This window comes from Dermacentor silvarum, chromosome 3 (assembly GCF_013339745.2).
Source record: "Dermacentor silvarum isolate Dsil-2018 chromosome 3, BIME_Dsil_1.4, whole genome shotgun sequence".
NCBI lineage: Eukaryota > Metazoa > Arthropoda > Arachnida > Ixodida > Ixodidae > Dermacentor > Dermacentor silvarum.
Window position 1 is genome coordinate 135,734,899 of NC_051156.1, and position 26,293 is coordinate 135,761,191.

Here is a 26,293-nt window from a genome sequence, read left to right on the forward strand (position 1 = left end):
TGCCCTTTGAGCTGTTGTCATGGCGACCAACGCAGTACGCGCTGCGCTACTCGATGTTGACTGCGGATGCCCAGATGGATAATGAACTGCTTCTTTAGAGCTGCCGAATTCAGTGATAGACCTCATTTGCTAAGTAAATATAAGTTGGCTGAAATACCACTGCCCGCACCTGCTGAGTATATAGCATGCGAAGCTAATTCAAATTAGGAGGAATTTCGTCAAAATAACATTACAGGAGAAAGGGCGCATAAAAGCTAATATCTCAATCTTCCAAACAGATTTCATTGAAAACGTTGGGAGGGAGAAGGGCTTTTTATGCTACACTTGAGTGAGATATATGTGGTAGCGCGGGCGGGCTATCCTTACGTGACTGTTGCTTACGACGCTGTCGCTTGGCACCTTGGCACCGTAACTTAGTCACGGCTTCTGCAAATTTGCGACCGTTTCTCGTCCTTCCTTCTACCGGCGTGGCACCCATCTGGCAAACTCGATGGTACCCTCTCCCGCTGAAAACCTGTAATGATCCATATAATGCTGCTGCATTAAAACCCGTTCGAATGGGCACGCTACATTCTGAATCAAATCCGAAAGATGTGTCCCAAGGTTACCAAGATGGCGAGGGACTTTCAGGTCCTAATTACAATCAAGCAATCAATCACCAGTCGAACAATCAAACAATCAGTCGACCGATCAGTTGCTTCGCATTGACAGACGTAAAGCAGAAAGACATGAGACCATGTTACACGATGCCCTTTTATTTTGCGCAATTTCCGAGACCTCGCATGTGGACAGTGAACCAGTTGCACAGGAGCAGGCAGAAGCGACATCAAAAAATCCACGTTTTCCTTGCGTTCGATCAACTAATCTCAGTAAATCTAGGGAGAACTGTAACGTATCAATTCTAAGCTTCGGTGCCACTCCGCTTCCCCGCAGAACGTCATCACGCTGTTGCGGTCGGTGCCGGTCCTGAATAAGGTGAGCATGAAGATGTACGCCGAGCACGTCACCGTGCTCCTGGGCACCAATGGCAGCGGCAAGTCGCTCATCTTGAAGATCGTGAGCGGTCTGTCGAGGCCCCATGGGGGCACCGTGTGCGTGGGCAGCGGCTACGACGTGCGCAAGGACCTGTGGCACATCCGCCACCTGCTGGGCTACTGCCCGCAGACCGATGCGCTGCTGGACGAGCTGAGCATCGAGGAGAACCTGTTCTTCTTCGCGCGCCTGCGCCGAATGGGCAGGCGCAAGGCGGCGAGCGAGGCGCAGATCTCGCTCTACGAGTTCCAGCTCTTCAACCGGCGCAAGGAGAGGGTGCGGCACCTCAAGTACAGCGACCGACGCCGCCTGCAGCTCGCCATCGCCATGGTCGGGTCGCCCGCGGTAAGTCGAAGCCTCTGCCGGAGCGTCTGACCAGATCGAGGGGGCATTGGAGGTGCTGGGCAGCTGAGAATCGCTGCGCTTATATGCGAAGTGTAAACTTCAGTACCCCGCAATTATTCTCAAACAGACTGCGTTGCCTAAGAAGCTGAGAGTCACAGGTACTCGCCTCCTTCCTAACTAACAGAAGCAAGAAAGAAACTCACAATCGTGCGACGTAGGCAATTATTTGTTATAAACCTATCCTCGTGACTGGCCTTGTTCCACGCTCACAGTGCCTATAATCATGGCTTAAAATCAATATGCGGTATCAAAGCACCATTAGGGATAAAGGCCATCTCGTCCCGGCTCCCGCATGTTGATGCTTTCCTTAGCTGCCCCCCCCCCCCCCCCCCTCCACGCGAGCGGCCGGCCAGGTCGTGGCTCAGACTGGAAACGAAAGGCGAACGAAGCGTTTGAGACGAGAAACGTGAAATATCTCGGAACCACGGGAACGCCTGTCAGTAGATACCTCGACTGGAGTGACCAGATAGTTCACTGGGGAGGTTTGGGCAGTAACAATGTAGGGTCCAAGGAAATGCGACGGGAACTTGTCGCACAATCCGGGAGTACGAATAGGTGTCCAGAGGGAGAGAGAGAACAACTTTATTTTAAAAAAAATAGACCCCAGTCCGGGTCCACCAAAAAGAGCGAGGCCTAATCTTCAGACAGGCCCAGAAGTTTAAGGTGTACGAGCAGTGCTTTCATAATGTCTGGGGAGGAGTCCGCCAGCCACTCCTCCAGGGTCGCAGGTCTTCTTGTAGTAGGTATTTGACTGAAGCTCCCGCGCATGGCTGCATGGGCACCCGGACAATCCCACAGAACGTGGGCGTTATCCGGGAAACCACCGCATGCCACACAGGTGGGAGGCCCGTCATTGCCTTGTATGTAGTGCTGTATGTGGGGGGTCAGTAGAGAGTGTGTTTGCGCACGCCGCACTAGGGCCGCCTCGCGTCGTGTCATGGAGTGGGGTGGATTCGGATAAACTCTGCAGTTGCTACGCATTTCGTCTAATCTTTAGCGCCGATCGGAACGTGCCAGAGCAAGTAATTCGGTACGGTTCAGTGAATCCGGCCACCACAGGGGAGGGCCCGGGAGACTTGCGCGGGACGTGGCATGTGCCACTTCATTCCCTCTAATCCCCGAGTGACCAGGTATCCACTGTATCCGCACACGTATGGAAGGGTGGGCATCAAAGTGGTTAGCTAATGCGTTGTAATGCGCGTCTGGAATGTCACCTGTCGCGAGGGCTCGACAGGCTGCTTGACTATCTGTGCGTATCAGTATATTACGGGCATGCGGGTTGGGCATGGTAACGGCCTCTACAACGGCCGTGATTTCTGCCAGGCGTTGAGTGCTAATGTTGTAATGGAAGCCCCAGGACAATGGTACTCCTTCGGACGCTATCCCTGTCCGGTAGCCCTCGCAGCTCTGAGAAGGAGATGCGTCCGTGTACAAGATCCACTCTTCTGTGTTTTCGTGGAGGTGTTGGGCTCGTGCTTGTCGTCGTCCTGGCTGTCTGTCTGGGTCAATGTGTCGTGGTACAGGTTCGACGGCGATCTGGTCGAGCGTCGCCCATGGGGGCCGGGTTGCTTCGAATGCGGATGGTGGAGGTATATCGTAGCCCAACTCACTAAGCAGGGCGTGTCCTTGTGCAGAGAGCTTGAGGCGGGCTCAACTTCACCGTGCTTCACGGTGAAGTTGAGCCAGCTCGTCGAGTTTAGGAAGAATCGCCGTATCTTGAACCCTTGCGGACTTGGCGTATTGTGGGGTACCCAATATTGTTCGAGAGATTTGACGGAGCATGGTTTCAAGCTTAGATTTTTGCGTCTTAGTAATTTCCATATACGGGTATTGATACATGACGCGGGGTATGGCTAGGTCCAGGGTCATGCGCCTGAGTGATGTTCTTTGATGCCTCTTAGCTTACGCGTAGTGCGTTTCAAGAGGCGGTGAACTTGTTGTAATTATTCGGTTGTATGTTGAAGCCATTCCTTGGACTTGCCGTCGTCTTGCAACCAGAAGCCTAGCACCTTTATGTAGGGCTTCCTAGGAATGGGGTCATTCTGTATGGAGAGTGTAATGAGCTGCCGATCTTCCCGAGCCTTTGGAAGTTTCCCGTTCGTGACGACGATGTACTCTGATTTGGCATTGGATAGTGTGAGCCCTCTTTCATGAAGGTACCGAGCTGTGGTGTCAACGGCCGACTGTACTGTGTGTTGTATTTCTGATGGTGAACCTTTGCAGGTCCAGAGGGTGATGTCGTCCGCATATATTGTAAAATGAAGGTCTGGCACAGCTCTGAGATGGCGCGTCAGACCGTTGAGAGCGAGGGAGAAGAGGGTTGGTGACAGAATCGACCCTTGCGGCACCCCTTGTTGGAGGTACCGTGCGTCTGCTTCTACCTCATTTACCTTCACGGAAACAGTACGGTCAGTAAGAAAGTTTCGGACATAGTTATATAGCTTCTGTCCCGGTCGGATCTCTCTAAGGCCTTCGAGAACCGCTTCGTGGGCGACGTGGTCAAAAGCACCCTTGATGTCCAGGCCAACTATGGCGCGCAGTTGAGAAGTACTGTATTCAGTGTACACATCCTGCAAAGCAAGCATCGCATCTTGCGTTGACATGTGTTTCCGGAATCCGATTACACGTGGGTCGACCGGATATGTCATGTCCTGTTTCCAGAGTAGTCGTGATAGTGCCATGCGCTCCATAAGTTTTCCTGGACACGACGTCAGTGAAATGGGGCGGAGATTCGCAATTTCGTGTGGGGTCTTATTAGGTTTGGGAATGGGAATTATCGTGGCCATTTTCCATGCTGAGGGTATATTGCCTGTGTCCCAAACTTGGTTGATGGTGTCGAGGAGGTATTGCAGTTGAGTGTCGGGTAAATTTCGTAACATCTTGTTAGTTATCCCGTCCCATCCCGGTGCTGTCTGCCGTTTACAGGCATTGATGGCAATTCTCAGCTCACCCATTGTGAAGGGGCGGTCGAGATCGGAAGGAGTGTGGTCTGCCAATACAGGTAGAGGTTGTGTGCTACGAATGATGGTAGCTGTTGGGAAGAAGTGGTCCGCAATTTGTTCTGCTAAGGTTTTCGAGTTAATTCCTTTCTTTAGTTGTAAAACCTCTAGGTGGTTCTTTCGTTTGGGTTGTCCAAGCAGCGTGCGAAAGAGAGACCACGCTTTGCTCGTGTGTAGGTTGTTACCTGCACTCTCGCAGATATCCAGCCAGTTGTCGGTAGCCAACTTGTCCGCGTACTCTTGAGCTTCTTGCGTGATCTCCTCTATGCGGGCTCTGAGACGTTTGTTTAGTTTGTTGCGTTTCCATCTCCGGATTAGGGCATGCCTTTTGTCCCAGAGCGTTACGAGATGTCCATCAATTTGTGGGTTGTCCTCGTTGCGTTGGACTGTTTTGGTGGTTTGTCTATGTGCTGTGCGGAGGGAGTGATTCCACGCGTCTAGCGTAGACGTTTGGAATTTTGTAGTCACCTTGCGAAAGGCGTCCCAGTCTGTGAGTTCCGTGGCAATAGAGTAGTAACCACACTTGGGACTTCTTTGTCGATTAGGTAAGGGAGCGGTAATTTCGAGGATGCAGTGATCACTGCCGAATGTTTCGCCCAGATTACGCCAGTCAGGTGTCTTTCATGTCCTGCCCCATGCCAAATCGGGATTCGTGTCGCGCTGCACAGAATTTCCCGTTCTGGTCGGTGTGCTGATGTCATTGAGAAGAGAGAGCTGGTGTGTGTGGGCCAAGTCGAGAAGGATCCTCCCGGCCGCAGAGGAGTCTGGGTAACCCCAGTAGGCATGACGGCTATTAAAGTCTCCTGTCCACAGCAAGTCTGACTTTTCAAGCTGCCTAAGGAGGTGGTGCCAAGGGGTTCGTTGAAATTTCGTATTAGGTAACCGATATGTGTTGATGATGTTCATGTCGTACTCTCGGAAAAATCGGCATTTTAAGAAAACCCTTTCTTCATTTTCATTATTAAGGTGGTCGAGGTGTTCCTGCACAGCCGTGTGTCGGTCCGATACCAGCGTTGTTGCCATGATTCGGTATGTGACCTGTTCAGTCCCATGCCTACGTTTTACTGGGATGCTAGGAGCACTGTAGGTTGTATAGCCTGGTAAGGAGATGCACGCTAATGGTTCCTGGAGAACTATCACATCGGGCTTACGCGAGGAATGCGCGATGAAATGTAAGAGGGTGTTACGTTTACGGCGAATTCCCCGACAGTTCCACTGCCAGACAATTATCCCCGTAGTGTGCTGTGACGGAACGCACTGAGAGTTATTCGACGTTGCCATTATTGGTATTGATTTGCTTGTATGGGTGTGCCTCGTAACGTGCTGTACCGCGCCTGCGCGTAGATGCTGCGGTTCGGAGGAGTTCAACCGATTGTACGAGTGCTGCAAGTTGTTTAAGTATCTCTGCTTGCTGTGTTTGCATTTCGACTTGTTGCTTCTGCAGAAGATTAAGTTGTCTTTCTATGGTTTCTAATCTCGCATCCGTCTCGGCTTTATATGCGAGAAAGTATCCCGGAGGTGCTGATTCCTGTAGGCCAGCGCAAGAGGGAGTAGATGTGGTTGAAGGTGTAGTGGTGTTATGTAGTTTGCTAACACTGCGACCCAGAGGAGTGAAGGACGGACTCACCTTTTCTGGGGAGGAGTGCCTGGGTTGCTTCTGCGGGGGTTCTTCGGAATGCGCGGGCGGCTTCTGGGAGAGCAGGGCCCGCACAAAACTTGGGGTTTTCGGCTTGGGTGGTGGCGGGGGTGGCGTCGATCTTTTCGTTGGGTAGCCTGGCAGACTGCCAGATCTGGGTCTGGGCTCCGATTTTGGGTCCGGTGTCGTATCTCGTAGAGCTTCAAAGCGGTTGTGGAGTGGTAGCGAGGGGTAGTTTTGGTCGTTTTTCTTAGGTGGGTTGGTTGCTATGCTCTGGCTTGTTTGGCGGTTTTTGGGCTGACCGGAGTCCTTTGATGTGGTCTTGAGTCGTCTCCTTTCTGCAGCGAGGCGGGTGAGCTTGTCACCCTGCTGTTTCTTGGGGCACCGTGGGTCGCGAGCACCGTGCGGTCCCTCGCAGTTGAAGCACCTAACTTCACATTCGTGCGCTGTTTGGTCGGGTCGTTGGGCGGGAGGGAACTGTTGTCCACATGTCTCGCAACGAGTGAATTCATGAGCCGTGGGACACACATCGGCGCGGTGTCCAATGGTGAAACAAATGGTACACTGCACGGCGCGAGGGCGAAAAGGTTGTGTCTTTGTGAGCCACAGGCCCATCTTGACTTCCTTGGGCACCGTGGCACCCTTAACAGTGAGGAGTATAGTCTCTGACTGGCCTAGTCGCCGTGCTGCCAAAATGTGCCGGTCTTCGATGCTGATTATGGACAGGAGCTGATCGTCCGGGATATCCTTAGGGAGGCCATGGACTACGCAGCGTGCGTGCTGTGCTTCGGCTGCCACGTAGGCAGTCACATCGTGTCGTTCTCCGTCGAGTGTCGTTGAGCGCAAGCCAGCGAGTTTCTGAGTCGCCGATTCCCTCCCGCTCGTTGCCGCGACGAGGTTCTGCAGCTGTCTGACTTGTATATTGACGTCGCGCACCTCAGACGCCGCGAGACCGGCAGCGACGCCGATGGCGTTCGTGACTTGATACGTCGGATACTTTGCAAGGTTGAGTTTTGTGCCCAGCCTCATGATGATGGTCTGAGGGCTAACGTGGCGTCGCACGACATGCACAGGAGTGAGGTTCTTTTCTTCAAGCTGGTCTTGTAACAGCTCCATAGCCGCTTCTTCGTCCATGACGCCGGAACGCCCAGTCGCGTTTACCCCAGCCGCCGGCGAGGCTCCGGCGGTTAGGGACAGCGAGGCCGCCGTGTCGCAGATCCAAGAAAAAGCTTCCGAAACGGGAGTACACTGCTCCGGCTTACCCTACATGATGTCCATGGGGTGCCGGAACACTGGTCGCATCCGTCAGAAGAGTTGAGCGTCGTATATCCGATAGGTCGGGTATTTTGGGCGAAAATCGCGGAGCCGTGGCGAGGTGCGTCTTGTCGCCTCGGCTGGCATCGGCGTCTCAGCACTGGCGTTGACGCTGGCGCTGTCCGTGGCACTCAACGCAGCGTTGAGGGGGGAGAATGAGAGGACGAAGTGAATGATGATGAGTGGGCGAAGCACCTGGGGATCATTCGGGCAAAACGCCGGAAGCGTTCTCCGGAAGCCGGAAGCTGGCTTCCGGAACCGGAAGCGGAAGTGGAACCGGAACCGAAAGCGGAACCGGAAGTGGACGCCGCACGGCGGAGGGAGGGAGTGAGTGACATAGCCCCGAGCATAAGATGCTTCGCATCTGAAACGTTGCGAGGCGAGAAGGTGGGTAAGATTTCCGACGCTGCTCAACGAGTCCGCCTGCCACCCCTGAGAGCGAGCCCACCACAGCCCCAGCATCACTGGCAATGCCTGGCCCGGACCCTCGGGACCAGATCATTGCCAGCCTGCAGCTCGCCCTGAAGGCGATCGGGGAGATGCTGCCTGCCGAGAGCCCCCTCCGAGCCATCTGCCTGCAGGCAGTGGCAGTCCCGACCACAGTCAACCAGCATGGCTGATCCCTCACCAGCCACAGCTGGGAAATGCCGTCGCCGCCCGAGTGTTCTCCAATGGAACACCAACTCACTGCGGCGGCGGCATGCAGAGCTGTGCGCGCACCTCCTGCGGTGTGATTTCGACGTCCTCGCACTGCAGGAGGTGTACACTGTGGCCGAGGACCTGCGGCTGCCGGGATACACGGGCTACTCTGGCGCCACCACGTGCTCGACGCAGAGCTGCACGGACGCTCCCTGCCTGGAGGGTGCCCACAAGAAGGGGAAGCCGAGGACTGCCATCTACGTCCGCAGCAGCCTGGCCCACTCGGTGACCCCAGTCTCGGACGTCGTAGGCGGCGCCATGGAGTGCTGTGCTGTCACGGTACGCCTTGACAGACAGGACACGACCGTGGCGAGCGTCTACGTTCGTCCTGGACAACAGTGGGACCCCTCCAGCCTGGTGCGGCTTGCAGCACGCCTCGGTGGACATGCAGTCCTGTGCGGTGACTTCAACGCCCACCACACCGACTGGGGCAGCCGCAGGTGCACCCGCCGAGGCAGGGACCTCTGCAACGCCATCAGCCGAGCAGGCCTGGTGGTACTCAACAAAGGAGGACCCACGTACGTCCGCCGTGGGGTGAGCACAGCCATCGACCTCTCCCTTACCACCGAGCAGCGCTCCTATGACTGGGCTACAACTCCCGACACTTGGGGATCTGATCACTTCCCCATCTTGATCACCCCCGGGTGTGGGAGAAGGCCGAGGTCACGAACATACCACGTCACAGACTGGTCCCTGTTCAGGAAGCGCTGCAGTGAGTTGGAAGATGGCTGTGACCTCCTGAGTGCCATCATGGAGTGCGCCCAGGCAGCCACAGTCCAGTGCTCTGCTCTGCCCGATACTCCTGCCCCGGATCTGCTCCTGCTCAACCTCCGTGCGTCCAGGCGACGCGTGGAGCGCCGAGCAATCCGGACGGGCAATGCAGAGCACTGGACCGAATACAGGAGAGCGGATGCCCGCTGCAGACGACAGGCCAGGCGCAGAAGGAGCCAGAGCTGGGGGAGCCTCTGCGCCACCATCGAGAACCGCTCCAGGGGCCCCCTGGCCTGGCGCCTCCTAAAGTCCCTGACCGGCAGGAAAGTCAACCGCCACCCCGTCCTCGCGGTGGCTATCTCGCTGGGCATCAGCGAGGCGGCCCTGGCGGAGTTGCTAGCGGACCACTTCGCCCCCCCGGCTGCCCTCGCTGCGGCCATCCTGCCGGTCGGACTTCCCCCTGCCAACCCGCCTACCTGCCTGCTGGAGCTGCATCCGGAGTGGGCGACCAGCCAGATCGCGGCCATGTGCCAGGACCCACTGACTCTCCACGAGCTGCAGACGGCCCTGAGGAGGGGCAAGCGTCGCAGTGCACCGGGAGCAGACGGAGTGACACTCCAGATGCTCCGCAACCTGGCCACCAGTGAACAACGACGCCTGCTCGACTGCTACAACAACATCTGGTGGTCAGGACAGGTGCCGGAGGCCTGGCGCACAGCCATCGTGGCCCCCATTCTGAAGAGCAATAAGCCTGCTAACGAGCTATCCTCATACCGACCGGTCTCTCTCACCTCCGCTGCCTGCAAGGTGATGGAGGCCATTGCTCTGGCACGGCTCGAATGGGTGGCCCGCGCCTGCGGGTTCCTCGCGGACCAGCAGACAGGCTTCCGGCGCCGAAGGTGCACTGCGGACTCCATCGCAGACGTCGTCTCCACCCTGGAGGACGCCAGGGCCAGCGGAGACCTCGCCATGCTCCTCCTCATCGACGTCAAGGGGGCGTTCGATGGCCTCCCACATGCGGTCGTCCAGCAGGCTCTGGACCTCCTGGGCATTGGCGGCAACCTGCGGCGGTTCCTGTCATCGTTCCTGAACGACCGCACTCTCAGGGTCCGCGTGGGCCATGCAAGGAGCGCTCCCCGTCCGGTCGCAGCAGGCGTACCACAAGGGTCAGTGGTGAGCCCGTTTCTCTTCAACCTCGCCCTGGCCCGGTTGCCTGCTGCACTGCCGACCGACCCTCACTACAAGGTGGAGTGCTCCATCTACGCGGATGACATCGCCCTGTGGGTGCGGGGACCGCCGCAGTCAAGCCGCCACGTGTGCCTGGCCCTCCAGAGAGCCCTGGACACCACGGCCGCCTACCTGGGAAGCATCGGGCTCTCGGTTTCGACGGGGAAGACGGTGGCCCTCCTCGTCCACCCGAGAGCAGCGGCACGGCGCTCAGCTCCCCGGCTGCAGCTGGAAGGCGTGCGCATCCCATGGAGTACGACTGTGTCGTACCTTGGGCTGCGCATCGACCACCGGCTAACCTGGCGACCGGCAGTCGGGGCCATGCAGACCCAGACCATCAGAGTCCGCAAGGCCGTGTCGCAGCTCCTTGCTCATGGAAAGGGCTGCTCGGTGAAGTGGGCCCTGCGGCTCTACGAGGCGGCGGCCACATCACGCCTGCGGTTCGCCCTCCCGCTGGTGGCGCTGCCGCCACGCCGCCTCGAAAAGTTGGAGCTGCAGCACCGGGCGGCCATCCGACTCTGCCTGGGCGTCCCCCGGAGCTCCCAGATTGCCGCTACCCTTGCGGAGGCTGGAGCATGGCCCCTGTCGCTCCTCTTCCTGCAGCAGGGGCTGAGGCACGTCGACCGCCTCCACCATGCTCCTGATGGCAGAGGCCTGCTGCGTCGCCTCCAGTCCCGGCCTTCCTCAAGGATGGGTCAGCTGTGCCGCCTCTACGAGGAGGTGGTTGGCAACCCACCGCCGAATGCGGTATAGCTGCCCCCACCGCAGAGGCCTCCTGTCCCCATCGCCACGGAGCTGCCCGGGATTTCGAAGAGGCGCTCGCCCGCTTGCGCCCTGCAGCAGACGGCCGCCTGCCTCCTGGACAAGACCCTCGGAGACCACCTCCTGGTGTACGTCGACGGTTCGGTGATACCGGACACCGGCTCTGCCACGGCGGCCTGCACGGCACCAGCCCTGCAGAAGAGCAGGCAGTGTCGACTGCCCAGACACGCCAGCTCGACTGCAGCGGAGGTGGCAGGCCTCCACCTGGCCGTCGACCTACTCTCCGAGGAGCTTCCTGGGGTACCAGCGGCCATCCTCTGCGACTCCAAGGCAGCCCTCCTCGGCCTGCAGAGGCCAGAAAGCGCCAGCCTTGGAGTCGCACTGCTGTCTACCCGGCTGACAGCGCTGCAGGACGCAGGCCACCCGGTGTCCCTGCACTGGATCCCCGCCCACGTAGGGATCCCGGGCAACGAGGCAGCCGACACCCTGGCGAAGGACGCCCACCACACCACTGTGCCCCTCAGTCGGGCCGTGACGGAGGGCGACTTCACTGGACTGAGGCTGCGGCGACACCTGGCGACCCACCACCCAGACAAACGGGTGGCACTGGGATGCCCCCCACGACCACTCCCCCAGCGAGGCCTGGCTCGCAGGGAGACCTCGCTCCTTCTCCGGCTCCGCATCGGCTGCAGCTGGACGGCAGCACGCAGCTACCGATTGGGACGAGCGACGTCCCCGGCCTGCAGCTCCTGCGGGGAGCCGGAGACGATCGAACATCTCCTGCTGGCCTGCCCGGCGTACCTCCAGCAGCGGGGCCCACTCCTGCAGGAGTTCCGCCGCCTGGGCCTCCCCTCTGGCAAGGAGGAAGATCTCCTCTTCCCCGGCCGACACCACCTTTGTGCACTTCGAGGCGTCGTGGAGTTCCTTGACTCGTCAGGGCTCTCCGCACGCCTCTAAGGACATTTCTACAAGCGGGAAGGCCTCACGGCCTCCCACCCACCCCGGGCCTGACCAGCCTGGCACAACACCCCTGCAGACTCTGCAGCACACCAAGGCCTTTCATCTCGGCCTGATACGTGCCGCCTATGCCTGCCGGTTTTGCTTCGCCCAGCCATGGCGACTCCACTCTATCCCTTCTTTCGCTCCCACTTACCCCTCCCCGTTGGCGCTGAGCCGTGCTCCCTCAAGGGCTGCAGAAGATAGCGCCAACCTTTCCCTTTCCCTCAAGAACCACTTATCTATCTGCTCAACGAGTGTCCCATTCTGATCTAGTCGAAAACCTCTGAGCCGCCCCCAGAGGCACCGGCAACAGTCACCAACGCCACGCGCGTTCGGTGCGAACGCGGGCATAACGCCGACGGCGTCGACAACAGTTCTGCGCGTTGCTGGTGCTGCTGCATGTTCAAGTTTATACAGCTGATAAACTACTATCCTTACTCCATATAGCTCTCTACTAATTTGCTATCGCAATTGATGCTTCGATTTTCGGGTCTTTTTCGGATCTTTTTCTGCACAGCTTCTTCTGCTAAGTTGTTCCATAAGCTTATTGCGTCAGGATAAAAAGAAAAAGCTTGCATAAAGCTTGCAAAGTGGAATCGCAGCCTGAGCGCATTCCACTGGCCCATGAGAGGCCCATGAGAGATAGGTGCAAACGTCAGAGCATTCATCTGCTCACAACAAGGAGTCTGAACCGTCTTCCCGAATATATGGGGGGATCAAAATTAGGCTTTACAAATTTATTAAAATTAATATTAAAATGTAAGTCATGAGGCCAGGGGATAAGCTAAGCGGCCAGTGTGTGACGCAACAGCCACGTCATACCGGCGAGGAGCTTCGCGCCGATCCTCACCGTCTTGCGCGCGTAATACATACGAACTAAGTTGAAAATTTAGAGGAAGATATCACGGAACACGGGCATGCTAGAATAATTCTACCAAATGGCATTGTGTAGGGAATACGACTGCCTCTAAGTTTCCAACACAAATGCGCCCACTTACTCCAGTCACTAAAGAAGTTCATTAATCGATATAGTGAATTAGATGCCTGATGGCGACAGTTGTCATCTCACTTTGTATCCCTCTGGCCCCACAATTTACGTGCGAAGGAGGATTTCACGTATACCTCTCAGCGCATAATTTTATCAAATCTGTAAAGCTTAATTTTGATCGCCCTATAGGGGAGGCGCGTACGTGAAATATGAGGGTTTTCGGGTCTTGCAAGCTGACATCGGATGGGCAGCTTGACGACGCCCACTGCCATTTGCTTGAGCAGCGAAGGTCCACAGCAGCTGTGAGGTGTTGTCTATGGGCTCGGCCTATTCGTGGCACACCAGTTAGGCTTTTTTTTTTATCTTGTCATCCCTGCATTCTAAACCCTCCTGCCTTTCTGCGCACCAACCAACCTGACGTCGGTGCCGGTGGTGGGCATAAGGAGAGCCAGGGACTTCACTTGGACGTCAGAATGTTCGGCGGTCAGCTCGACCGCAGGGTAGGCACCCGAGCTGTGGCTTACCAGCAAGTCGACCCTGCAAAGACTCCCCAAAGTTAAAACGCTTGTGGGGGTTAAAAAGTGAGTGGATTTTTAACTCTGCCCTATAGCTGCGCCACTGCAGAGAAGCTGAAATCGGCCCGAGAAACAAATAATGCTGTTAAGTGGCACAATTCTTAACTGATCTTGCCGATCGACATCATCATTACTCTTGCTGACAGCCTATCCCTGCAAATTTCTTTATTTCATAACTCCACCTAACACTCTGCCTTCCTTGGCTGAGCTTTCCATTCCTTGGAACTAGGGGTGGGCGAATATTTGAATTTTCGAATCAAATATTACCCACTAAGTATTCGTATTCATATTCGAAAAGAAACTATTCGGTATTTCCGAATGCTTGATACTAATGAAAAAATTTCGCAGTAAGTGACTGTTAGAAGTCCTGCAGGACTTTGTTTGTTTGTTTCGCAGATGGACAACATACTTTGTTTCGCAGATGGACAACAGTAACATCTTACTGTTGTCCATCTGCGAAACAAAGTATCGCAAATTACCAAAAGTGGAACAATGACAGAAGTTTTCGAAGGAATGAAAAAACACAATAGATAATGCAAGTTATGCTACACTATGACCAGTAATCTTTTCATTGTAACATGTATATACGCCAAGAAAGTCCTTCAGCAGTTTTTCTTTCTATTTTTTAAAGTTCTCTTTTTTCTGCCACCATTTATTTAGCGTTCTCGAAAAACTCCATTCTATAAAGCAGCCATTTATTCTTGGAAAAAATGTTTGCAACCCGGCCTTACTTATGCTGAGAGGCTACTCATGCAATTTTTCATTACAATTAGTGGTGTGTTTAAAACTGGCTCCTTTGTCGCTGATAGTCAGCCGTATTTTTCTAACTAGTCAGACTAGTGCGGGCGTGGTGGCTACTTGTCCAGATATCAAATGTCTCTGCTCTAAATACGTGTATGCCCTTCTGCGTTTGACTATTCGATACTCAGAATTCGTATTCCATTCGTATACGACAAAACTTGATAATCGACCATCTCTACTTAGAACCCATTCTGTTACATTATGAGATATCGACTTTATATGCATTGCATTGGCCTGCGCAACTTGACTTCTTCCTCTAAATATCAACTAGAATATCAGCATTTGCACTTTGTGGCATATTACTGTTTTCCTTTCTCGTAACGTTATAACTCGCGCAATCATTGTAGATGACTTCTGTAGGAATTTTCTCGTTCAATCACTTGTTTCGTTGTCCTCATATTCTTCTGAAGTTTCTTAGAAGATCTTCTGAGTTTTATCTCCGTAGGCCAGTACTCGCAGAATTCACTGATTATTCACTGACCTCTGCAACCGAGATGTCCTTCCGGCAGCAGACACGCGTTTTCTGCACCGCGCCAGTAAATTTAGTAACAGCGCGTTGAAGTGCGTCGATGTGACCGAAAAGGTGGCAAAGTTGCCACAAATTTGGTCATCGACGGGCACTTGCTCTGATGCTCATAAAGATAAAGAAGCATATCACGGCAAAGAATCACAAACGTCCGACAACTTGGACTTTGCTTCCGGAAACAAATCCGCGTATAAGCTAAATGTTTTAGAAGGGAAGAAGCCCGCAACTCACTCTTTTATGTCGAGCTTCTTGAGGAAATCAATGGCAAGGTGGGTTTTCTCCTCACTGCTGTGCCCCCAGTAGCCGGTCTTTTTGGTGAAGAGGAAGGCTGACGAAGACGGTGAGCGCGGCGTTAACGTGTATGAAGCTTGCAGAGCTACCACCGCTTAGCCAGCTACTTGGCCTATAAAGCGACTGTATGTATGCTGTGCGGTTTGCGTGTGCTAAATAATAGAGGTGCTAAAAAATAGTTGTTACAGATATTGTACCTCGTAAACTTCCGCATTATAGAGAACGTCCCGGCCATATAAAATCCCAGTTCGAACAGCCACTACGCTTCTGCATAATTGATGCAAACACCGAACAACAAAGAAACTTTCATTTATGCTAGAGAAGCAGCATACATTTGAAGCTGGTTTCGGTAGAAAATCTACGAAGCCTCGATGAAGATCTTTCTAAAGAAGGGTGACCAATGAGTTAAGCGCGCATGCATCTTCGTTATAGACATGTCTGCATATTCAACTGTCTACGTGAAGCGAGCTCCAATCTATGCTGCAAATGTTACTGCTTGTTCTTTCGTACTTGTCTTCTGTGTAACGCAATATTAGCTGATACAATAACACGCCCAACTTCATGCATTGCCAGACCTTTAGAGGCCTCCACTGAGTTCGCCGTCATTTGTAGCATAGAATTACTGCTTGGTGTGTCTGCAGGCAAAATCTACCTAAAAAGAACAACCGTGGGATAAACTGCCAACCATTGACAATGGCGTGGGTGGGCGACCACCCTGTCCATGCCATTTTCAGTGGCTGGCAGTGTATCTCGCGGTTGTAATAGAGCTAACTAAGCGTTCACAAATATCCCTCCAGCGGCATGGCTGCGTCTCTCACAGCTCAGTGTGTTTTGTGCACCTAAATGCGGTAGCACTTATAGAGCTCCTCGTTACACTTGTCGCGACCAAGTTTGTGATGCGTCGCGCGTTCGGTGCGAACGCGGGCAAAACGCCGACGGCGTGGACAACAGTTCTGCGCGTTGCTGGTGCTGCTGCATGTCCAAGTTTATACAGCCGATAAAACTACCTTGGCTGCTTCGCATACTACTCAGGGTTCCCCTACGGGAAGATGGTGTATTTTTTTTGTTTCGTACTTTTGATATTTCAGTCTGAGAAGATTTAACATAAAAGGCATGTACATGCGGGGGTTTCGTTTCATGACATTTGTTTGTGGATTGTCATTCTGAAAATTCCGAGGAAAAGCTTTGCCAAGAATGCAAGACAAGGTATGAGCAACATTAATGACAGAATGGTGTGGCAATATAACCCGCGTATACCGCATGTCATATAAGAAGGCGTGGCATATGCATGTACCTAAATATATTCGGAGGGCCTGCGTGGTTGGGGATGATTTTCTCCGCCACCAGCCAACATCGCACGCCGACGCCGGATTTTCTGCGACACGAGGCCCTTAACGCTATCGCGTTAATATGAGAACTGTTCCATTTCCCCTCTTGGCTGGCGAAATCAAGTTATGACAGTGCGGTGTCACCATCACGCACGCGCCCTGCCCCCGGGCTTCTCCGCTCGCGCCATTATCTCGGCATGGCAGCTGGCGCCATCGTTACAGGCTGCTTGGTCGCGTGTTAGGACAGCTGTTCCAGGTTCTTCGATTTTTTGTTTCGCCAGCCGAGAGGGGAAGGGGGACAGTTATGTTTGCCAATGCCTTCGCCTCGTTGTCAGACTAAGCGCCGCACGCAACAGCCGCGTCACACCAGGGAGGAGGTTTTCACCGATCGTAACTCTCTTGCATACGTAATCATGCAAACGACAATTAAAATTTGGAGTTGGATACCTCGGAGCACAGACACGCTAGAATAATTCTTCTAACTAATAATGTGTACAAACACGACTACCTCTAACTATTCAATAGAAACATACCCACTTACTGCAGTCAGCAAAAAGTTATGAAATTTTAGCTAACTGGGCTGTTGACAGCGATAACTACCATCTCACTTTGTGCCCCCCTGGTCACATAACTTATTTGCATTGGTGGTGTTCGCGTGCCTCCAAGTGCCTAAATTTAATAAAACAATAAAGCTTAATTTTGAACCCCCTGTATGGTATGCATTCTGCCAAGGCCACAATTAGCAATGAACTATAACGCTACCAAGCCACATGCGATCTCCTGTAAAAGGTACACGATTGAACAGCTGGTGTGGCCTCTGGTACGCGAGACAACGCTGGCGAGAAAAAGAAAACAACCAGAGCTACAGGACGCGGACAGAAAAATGAAATCATACACACAACACAATCACACGTATCTTCGGTCTGGCTTCCGTCGGGCTGGTTTTTAAGCATCGAGTCTCAGCAACTTGCTCAGCTTTTAAAGACGATAGTTTATCTTGGTCTACCTAAACGCGAAAACCTTGCCTCTGGGTCACTCGATTCAACCGCCCGGCCAAAACCAACCAAGCTACTAGCACTGGGGCCAAGGGGTTGTACACGTCAACATTATACAGCGCAAAGGAAACCTCAGGCCTATTTGAGGCAAAATATATGTACATAACAGTGATCCGCAGCGTTCATTTAATTAAGAATACACATTGGACTGGTGTTTACGTTAGTAAATGAAAAATCAACGTGTTAGAAATGAAGTCAAAGAGACGCTACGCGTTAAAAGCAAGCCGACTGAAGCCGCGGCTATGTAGACGGCTTTAAGCCAACAGTAATAAAAGGTCCCAACAGATGGCGCGAGAGCAGGGCGAACGCGGGAAAGTTGAATTCAGCAAAACCTCCATTGCATCCATCATGGGCGGAGTGAGAGGGGAGGGGAAGAGCGTGAGAGGTGGAAGGGGGGAGAAGAGCAGGTGGTACGTATCAGGGACGGCAGAAGACTATCGTCTTTCGACACCATTTGCAGCGAAGCAAGCAGATATGCGGTCAATTTTCATGCTAACGCTATACTCGGGGATAACTTTTCTTGATAGTGCAGGGAAAGCTATGGGACCGAAGCGGAGAGTCTCCTTTACACGCCGACAAAGAGTTCCCTAAATTCATAAATAATGAATTTTCACATTTCCCTAGCTCAAATAAATTCTACTTGGCTTAATATTATGTTAACAATGCTTTGAGAAGCTGTACATGATATACTATAACTATTGTGCTCTTTGAAAAATAATTCCCTACATTCATTTTTTTTTTTTATTTCTCGGATTCCACAAAACTTTCTGGGCATCTGTTCTGTACAGTAAACAAGCTGCAGGCTCACGTGCAACCGAGCTGAGGGGCGCGGTTGTAGACATATCTGATCTAAAAAAAGAAAAAAAAACTTTGGTGAGAACGTAGTTCACAGAGACATAAGAGATCTAGATATGGAATTTTAAACGGTAAAATCAACATTTCGTTAAATTTTATTGCACACCCAGGGCTATATCGGAGCTTGTGAAGACGGGCAACGGGCGTACACAGCGTGTAAAGAAAACCGAAACTGGCACCGAAAGCAGCTGCTAGCTGCAGCACTACTTGGCGGAGTAACACGATTGTGCAGAACCTCCGCCCCCTCTAGCCTTCGCTTCACTGCCAAGATAAGTTGTCCCCGAGTATAGTTCCGGTCAACAGGGAATGCTCGGATCAAAAGGGGCTTGAGTCACGAAACAAAACACGTGTTAGTTCTGCTCTCGCTGTTCCAGGTCACCACGATACACGGGAAAATATGGTGACGGAGAAAGCTTCCCGCTCACTGGGCCAGTTGAAGCAGAGAACGTCGGCGCCGTGCCTGTCCAGAAAAGGGATGGTGTAGCTGAAGTCCTGATAGTGTCCTGGTGATCCCGTGAACAGGAGGACCAGCGGACGTTCGCCGCGCTCTTTGTGCTCCGCCCGGTCCATGCCCGTGTGCACGTACGTCAGAGGGACCACGGCGCCTGTATCGGGTGCGTGCTTGTATCCGAGGCGTCCCTCGGCGCGCCACTTCTGTGGTGTTGAGGCCAGAAAATACCGCCGATTAACGTGTAAAGCTATTCAAAAGTTACGAGACAAATAAAGCCACAATCGACTTGAGGTTACATGATATAAAATGTACTGTTTTTCTATCACTGACTCACACAATTGTACGCGCGCGCGCTGATGCATTATAGCAAGCATACCCTAATTTATTTTGCAGGTTGAGAGATGCGATTGAGGTCAAGACTTAGTGGCGACGCAAAGCTAGAAATTCTACGGAGTTTCTTGTCAGTTTACAGTCTTTCTTATTCGCTGCATGCTGCGGCGAATAACGGCACCGTGAGAATAATAACTTAGTGCAGTGCTTGTTGGTGCAGTTGGTGCCCTGCTTCTGCGTATTTCGGGTGGTTAAAATTCGCACACAAGAGCTTTAAAACCACCGGGACGGGCGAACGCTCTGTGAACTCTGTTCGCTCCTCATCCGAATGTAATGTCGAATTGTTGGAGCGCATTTCCTACATCCGCAAATGGATGGAACGACAAAGAAATCGAAGCCAACCATCGTTCCCATATCTGCCTCGATAGTCGTTACTAGTTTAATGACTAACGTAGGACGTGTGCCTGCATTTGCGAATTAAGGCGACGTCCATCGAGAAATTGTTGCAAACATATAAGCGAGTGAGAATGATCAGAGAATCATCATTCATCATCATTTATCATTTATTTTTTCCTTCAGGACCCCTGTCGGGGTATTACATATGGGTAGGGGGGTGGAGGGGGGGGATTACAGAAGGTAAGAATAGGAATAAAGACATGGTTACAATTTTCTACAGCCTGTGGATTCGTTTGAGAACACAAATAAAAAAGAAAAACTTAGCGGCACATTGAATACAATGCAAAATCAAATCAGCAGCAAGTCACAATGTGAAACGGCAATAACAAAATAAGGAAAACACAGTATGGTCATCATAAGGTTAGAGTTTGAGGCGATCAGTAAGCAGCTGTTTAAAGATAACGGGGTTACGCTAGCAGACAACTCTATCTGGTAAATCGTTCCACTCTGCGATGGTACTAGGCAAAAACGATTGACGAAAGGAAGATGTTGAACCATGCGAGCGCTGGATGCTGCAAGAGTTAAAAAGGCGACGAGATGTACGGGTTCTTGGAATAAGAAGCTTTTCGTGTAGATGTGGGAAGTTATAATATAGTCGGTGGAAAAGGCACAGCTTTGCGATTTTCCGACGCAACAGCAATGATTCGAGTCTTAAGGATGATTTATTCGCACCGACGCTTTCTTTGACGGCTGTGCCTGGAAGTGATGAATCTAGTGGCCCGATGTTGTATTGATTCTAAAGTGTTGATTAAGTAAGCTTGGTGCGGGCTCCAAATAGCTGAGGCGTATTCAAGTTTACTTCGAATAAAAGTTTCATAAGCTAGTTTTCGTGTGGAGGCGGGGCCCAGGTCAAGGGTACGTCTGACGTAACCAAGTGATTTAGTAGTGTCGGTAGCCAATTTTGTGATGTGCTCGGTCCGGGTCAACTTGCGGTTAATAGTGATGTCGAGCTAACGATATGATTCAACGGGGGATAGGGTTGTCGAGTTTGAAGAGTACTGGTATTCCTTGTTAGAGTGTTTACGGGAGATCCGCATAACTTTACATTTGGAGGTGTTAAGTTTCATTAGAGAATTGGCACACCAGGTTTCTATTATATGTAAGTCTTTTTTTCATTATTTATAGAGAATTGAGTATTTTTGTCATGGTCTCTCTTTCAGTAGCGAAGAAACGATGCAAATAGGGACAAGCAATACGGCAAAGTTGTTAGGACGTCCCTGTGCACTAGCCTTGTAGAGCTCCCCGCACGTGGTGACGACGACGCGCCGCTCCTTGTACGGCAACGAAATACTGTGTGGGTGCGGATGACCCAGCCGTCTCACAGCAGAAGTGACGTGGAGTCCCCGGATGTGACACCGATGCGGTTTCGGCACTTCGTCGGCACCGACGTTAGCATTGCCAGCCACCCAACCGTACGGCCAAGGCGACGGCAGCTTGAGAGCGGCATCTAGGGCTGCTGATGTACGGCCACGGCGTGATCCTGGAGTCAGACTGCTTTGACGGAGAACTCGACATGATGAAAGTCCTGCGTCATCAGTGGAGCAGCGGCACGCTGTGTTCCTTAGGAAATTATTTTCTCTCTCTCAAACGTCGGCGGAGCTTAAGATTAGGGTTACGATATGAGCTTGTTGGTTCATCTTGTCAAGGCGAGTTATAGCGAAGAAACCGTAACAATGCTAGAAGACACAAAGGACGTTGCTGCGTGTGTAGCCTGTGTGTCCAGAGTGTGTGCCTATCCGTGTTTCTCGCCAAGGAGCTTTCAACGAACGAATGAACGAGTCCAGAGTGAATTAAGCCACTGAACTTTCTTATTCATCAGAATGAGTGGAGCGAATGTCGTTTACACGTAACTCTGCCTTCTCTGGAAGTTAGCGCTCTGTCTCATTGTATTCTTCTCACGCACTTACGCTATTCAAAATCCTTCTTTATCCCGTCACAGGGCGCTCGCTTGACCACGAAAAATTTGGCACACCGCGGTATTTCACCAAAATAAGGATAGAGTATGAGTCAATTCGCAAATTGAACGCTCGATGTGGAGGATGTGTTCACAGTGTTCTCTTGAAGAGCAACATTTGACAAAAAGACCTTCAAGAGCATCCGAAACGAATGACAAGAATTCTCCATACAGGCATTGTAGGTACATGAACTATACCGCGAACACTTTGCAGGGGTATTCACTTGACCTGTATGGCGGATGTATTTAGTTCGAACAGTTTTTTTTTTTTCAGATATGACCACTAGCTTTTATTTTGCGCACCCTGAATGAAAATTCGCTGTTTCCTCCCGAAGCAGTCAGACAGCCAAGTGCCTCATATCTTCCTTCAAATATGCCTTGTGTGTGAGAGATGCAGTTTTGAACTTACGACACGTTATTGCCAGTTTTCATTTAGAAACAGTAATTGACTTTGCAAAGTTTCGCTTGGCTGAAATCTGTCACCGGAAATACGCGTTTCCTTGTCAGAGGTACTCCGGTCATCGGCCACTTGTGCTAATTCTTTTCCGCAGCAGCTGTACCTTCCCGCGCGCGCCACCTGTATTTCTGTTGAAGGCGCGAATCGCAGACCCCTAGCTGCTCTCAATTCTCCGTCGCAATATTCATGTTCACAAGCTGCGAACGTACTTCAGCACATCTTTGTATAACCGTACACGTAATAGTTTATCACTTCGAAATATCTTGCCGTAACATCTGAAATACAATTTATTGATGTGTTGATCTATGGAGCTTAACGTCCCAAAGAAACACTGTGGCTATGAAGACAGCGTTGCGGAGAGCTCCGGATTAACGTTGACCGCCTGGTTTCATTACGTGCACTAATATAAGTACACGAGAGCTTTTGCATTTCGCTCCCGTCGAAATGCAGTCGCCGTGGTCGGAAATAGAAAGCAACGAGCTCGTGCTCTGCAGCACAACGCTGTAGACACTAAGCCACCGCGAAGGGTTCTGAAATACGAGCACAGCGATACCGTAGTGAACGCAGTGGTGTCTCTACAAACATCCTGTAATCTCACCTGCTTTTTGCAACATGGCTCAGCAGAAGGGTGTACGTTGCCTCCGGTCATCTACGAATCGTGGTAACGTCGAGTCCAGGGCTGTCTGCGGTGGACATTGTCGGTGGAACAAGGTGCATTGTCAAACAGGGAAGGGTAGGAAACCCAAAGCCTTTGTGGGTGGGACGGGCTGAGAAGGACCAGAAACGTGCGTACCAATGGCGAGAATATGCAGAAATATCATTAACATACAATTTGTTTCGTCGTTACGCTCGAGTCAAATTGAAAGTCATTAAACCAAAAACGACCTCATAAACAAAGAACGATCAGCATCATCAAGCAATATCACCCTTTCCTGAGGAATGCTGTCGTAAGTAAGCGTCCCAAGCTCGTAAGCTCTGTTCATTTCCAACACTGACACTAAGCACGTTTTATCGCTTTGAGCTACAAAGCTTATTTTAAGAATATTCTCCGATTTTCATGCTACCTATTTGCAGTCAGCCCCCGAGCGCTGACTGCTAAGAAAGATAACTTTGAGAAGGTTATCGGGACTTCGAAGTTAATCGCACTCTTCATGCAATGGTTGTGTTTTGTTTGCTTTGCTTCAGTAGCTTTTATTACATTTTGCTTGAACAGGATGGGCCCGCGCACGCCACAGATTTGTATCAATATTTGCATTATTTGTAATAAATTTGAATTTGTACAGTCCTAGGATAGCGCAAAGATGACAACGAATTCAGCGAAGCTTTTAAAGTAAATGTGTAGCGATATAAAATTTCCAATGCTCTGTTGTTTATCGTCTATGTTTATTATGCGTTAAATCAGTATATTGACCCAGTTTTGACGGCGCAAGGTCTCGTTGTTTGTTTAAATGCCATACGAATAGTTATATGCTCCGTTTTTACGCTCAGTAGAGGTATCGATTTCGGACAGTACTTGTTATGCTGAATACGCTGGTGTCCAGTCACCGAAGTTAATCCACCTTTAGCACGGTCACTCGTGAGAGAGACTTCCTGAAAAGGTCAAGTGGTGGTAGATTGCCTGAAGACGCACAATAGTGCAGGTTTCTGGAAATTGCTTGCATAAAAAAAAAGTGCACTAAAAGTTCGTCCATTCAAATTACTACGAAATTCAAAATTCGTAGTTATGGTATGTCCCTCGTTTCAGACCAAGTTATGGTTAGCCAATTATAAGCAAAGTCTTGCCCCAACTTCAAAACTCCTATAACAAAGCCGGAATCGATATACAAAATTCTGTACAAGCTCAGCTGACAATTTTAACGATCCGTTAATATCTATGTTCTTTATGTTCTCTTGATTTTGTGCTTGCACTTTTCATTTAAGGTATACTCTTGCTAGTATATAATTGATTTACATGTGTGTAACTTCTTGGCTCCTGATTTTATATTGCATGGCTAGAAATAATACCTAGCCAAATGTGTACTTACATGTATACACATGAATAAATATCGCCGGTATCTCGACTTTGTGTCATTACTATTCTAAGTTACGAATTTCCTCGCTAAAGTACCACAGGCGCACATATTGACGTGTGGACAGAGCAGCAGCATGGAGTCTTGTCTTCGGGGTCCAATTCGCACAGATATATAGGATCTACGACCTTGACGCGACCCATGCATGCAGCTGGCTGGAATATAGCACTTAAATCATGAAATACGACAGGGCTTGCGGAGTAAAAAAAGATAGTGTAGTTATGCGGATCCTATAAACCATATCATGGCAGTACATAAATTCCGATGATAACAACAAGCGGTGCGTCGTTAATTATCGCTGCATCTACTGCAGCGTATTGCAACTAAAGTGCAGTGGTGTGCGTGACGAGGGTGTGCTGAAAAATAAAAGTCATGCGTCTACAGAGCCGACATCGTTGAGCTCAACAAGGTACAGCGGCGCAGAAGTGCAGCTTAAAAGTTCTGGCGCGAGCTCCCTAAGCAAGTCGTTCAAGCATTCCAGTTGCAATTGCCGGCTTTTAATAGGCTCATATTCAAACGTAACAACCTGTCGGTGTATTCAGGGTTCGCTGAAAGCTTAGAAGCACTTGCACCGTCACATTGTTGCGACATTCTTAAACATCGCATTATTCGTACAATAACAGTGAGCGAACGTGCTCGCGTGATTGTTAACCTGATGGCAGAAATGTCGACAGTTTCATCAACCGAACTTATGCCCAGTGAACGACGAAGACCTCTCTCTCGGAGATCTCTAATTACCCCTGCTTCGAAGTCCGTGTGTGCATACGACGCGATATTGCTTAGCGTTTTGTAACATTCTACTATTCTTACAATAAGAGTAAGCGAACGTATTGACGTGTTGGCACGAAATTTCGAGAGTTTCATCGTCAGCCTAACTTATGTTCACGGGTGAGTCTATTCTCCCGGCAGCCGGCAGAAATTGTGAAACGAATTTCTCCGACACTCGCCTCCTATTGGCGCTCGGAATTCACATGACAAACTGCCTTGAAAAACGGCCTGCAGGTTCGCCCTAACCTAACCTAACATAACCTAAGCTATTACCACCAAATTTAACCTAACATAACCTAATCTAACCTAACATAACCTACCCTTACCTTCCGAGAGCCAATAGGTGAGTGCCGACAGAAATTCGTTTCAGAAATTCTCCCGGCTGCCGGGAGAATAGCCACTGCCTATGTTCACTGCAAGACGAAGGCCTGCCACGGCGATCGCCAATTACCCCTGTTTCGAAAGCTTATGCGTGCTGACACCGCGACATTGGTGAGGGGTTTGAAGCATCGCATTATATATTTACAATAATAGTGAGCGAACATGCTCACGTGATGACAATGTCGAGCTTGCAAGCGCATTTTCGCTGCTCATAGTAAACTCACCAATGTATGCTTCGGTCAAACGGCCCCGGCATCGATGGATTGATTTTTTTTTCTTCTTCTTTCCTGAAACATTTACTCGGTCCCGGCGAGGGCATTTGCCCAAGGCGCACGGAAATTTTGCGCCGACACGGCAAGCATGACGGCCTCAACGCCAGAGGCGCGCGTCTTCGTCGTCTTTTTCCACTGGCCTGATTAGCATTGAAGTATTACATATAATGCATGCAACGACGTTGACCGTCATGTACTTCCGTATTCGGTATAGGCCGTGATACTCATGAAAGTATTTCGCCGCACTCGTCAGCGCCTGTCGAAATACGATTGCACGGACCAGGCGGACGCCCGGCGCTAATTTCAGCGCGTTCCGGATACTTTTGACCGGAAGCCACACACAGCGTTTGCTTGCCTGCTTGTTCTTCACTTGTGGCGCACACCCTGCGGGGTGGGCTTCACGGATGCTTTTTTTTGTCGTCCGATGACACACCGACCTAGACCAAATCGATGTCGATTTTGGCAAAGGTGACGTTAAGAATATGCACAAAACACTTCAGTTCCGCGTGCATCCTACTTTATATAATTGATGAACATTTTACGCAACCGGTTCGGATATTAAAGAAAAAAAAAAGGGGGGGGGGGTTGAATGCAGTGTGCAATATAAGATACGATAGGTCACACTATGTTAACACCACAAAGCCCGAGCACCATTCCACATTAAAGAAAATTAGAACATGATTACCTGGAGAGTACTTCTGTACTTGGAGAGTACATTCGTACCAAGAAACAGCGAAATCTTGAGTTATAACGTAATTAGCATAGTGGTTATTTAGTTATTATTGCGATAGCAATTATATGGACACTCCAAAGCAGATTTCTGCCGTCGGCGTCGCCGTCGCCGTTGCCGTCGCCGTCGCCGTCGCCGTCGCCGTGAGGTTCAGTATGACGGCAATGGAGATGAAATCATCGCGCGCGAGGGACGCTGTTTCTGCGAGGGAAAGGGAAGGGG

General features: G+C 51.2%; 3 protein-coding genes across 3 annotated transcripts in view; 1 reads left to right on the top strand and 2 right to left on the bottom strand.

Moving 5' to 3' along the window:
* The window catches only part of LOC119444811 (phospholipid-transporting ATPase ABCA3), a 30,758-nt gene extending 29,351 nt beyond the window's left edge, over positions 1–1,407 (top strand). The window contains exon 8 of the mRNA XM_037709153.2: positions 934–1,407. Within this exon, the coding sequence (XP_037565081.1) occupies positions 934–1,407 (474 nt within the window). The remainder of the gene's footprint in view (positions 1–933) is intronic.
* LOC119445803 (calcium-transporting ATPase sarcoplasmic/endoplasmic reticulum type) overlaps positions 1–10,051 on the bottom strand; it is a 663,011-nt gene extending 652,960 nt beyond the window's left edge. The window contains exon 1 of the mRNA XM_037710085.2: positions 10,039–10,051. The gene's annotated coding sequence lies outside the window, so the exon portion shown is untranslated. The remainder of the gene's footprint in view (positions 1–10,038) is intronic.
* A 3,101-nt stretch (positions 10,052–13,152) lies between these two features.
* Positions 13,153–18,853, bottom strand: LOC125944354 (uncharacterized protein F35H12.5-like). Its single transcript, XM_049664749.1, has 3 exons — positions 18,629–18,853; positions 14,906–15,002; positions 13,153–13,309 (listed from the first exon to the last, which is right to left on the bottom strand). The coding sequence occupies exons 1-3, from the start codon at positions 18,771–18,773 to the stop codon at positions 13,153–13,155; spliced, it is 399 nt and encodes a 132-aa protein (XP_049520706.1). The 5' UTR covers positions 18,774–18,853.
* Positions 18,854–26,293: the final 7,440 nt, after the last annotated feature.

Excerpts from the sequence above, each read along its gene's own strand:
- LOC125944354 (XM_049664749.1), bottom strand. The coding sequence starts at position 18,773 with ATGGACCGGGCGGAGCACAAAGAGCGCGGCGAACGTCCGCTGGTCCTC. Across the intron at positions 15,003-18,628 it reads TCTCTGCTTCAACTGGCCCA|CCTTCCTCTTCACCAAAAAG; the intron begins GTGAGCGGGAAG and ends CGTCTTCGTCAG. Across the intron at positions 13,310-14,905 it reads AAGAAGCTCGACATAAAAGA|GGTCGACTTGCTGGTAAGCC; the intron begins GTGAGTTGCGGG and ends GAGTCTTTGCAG.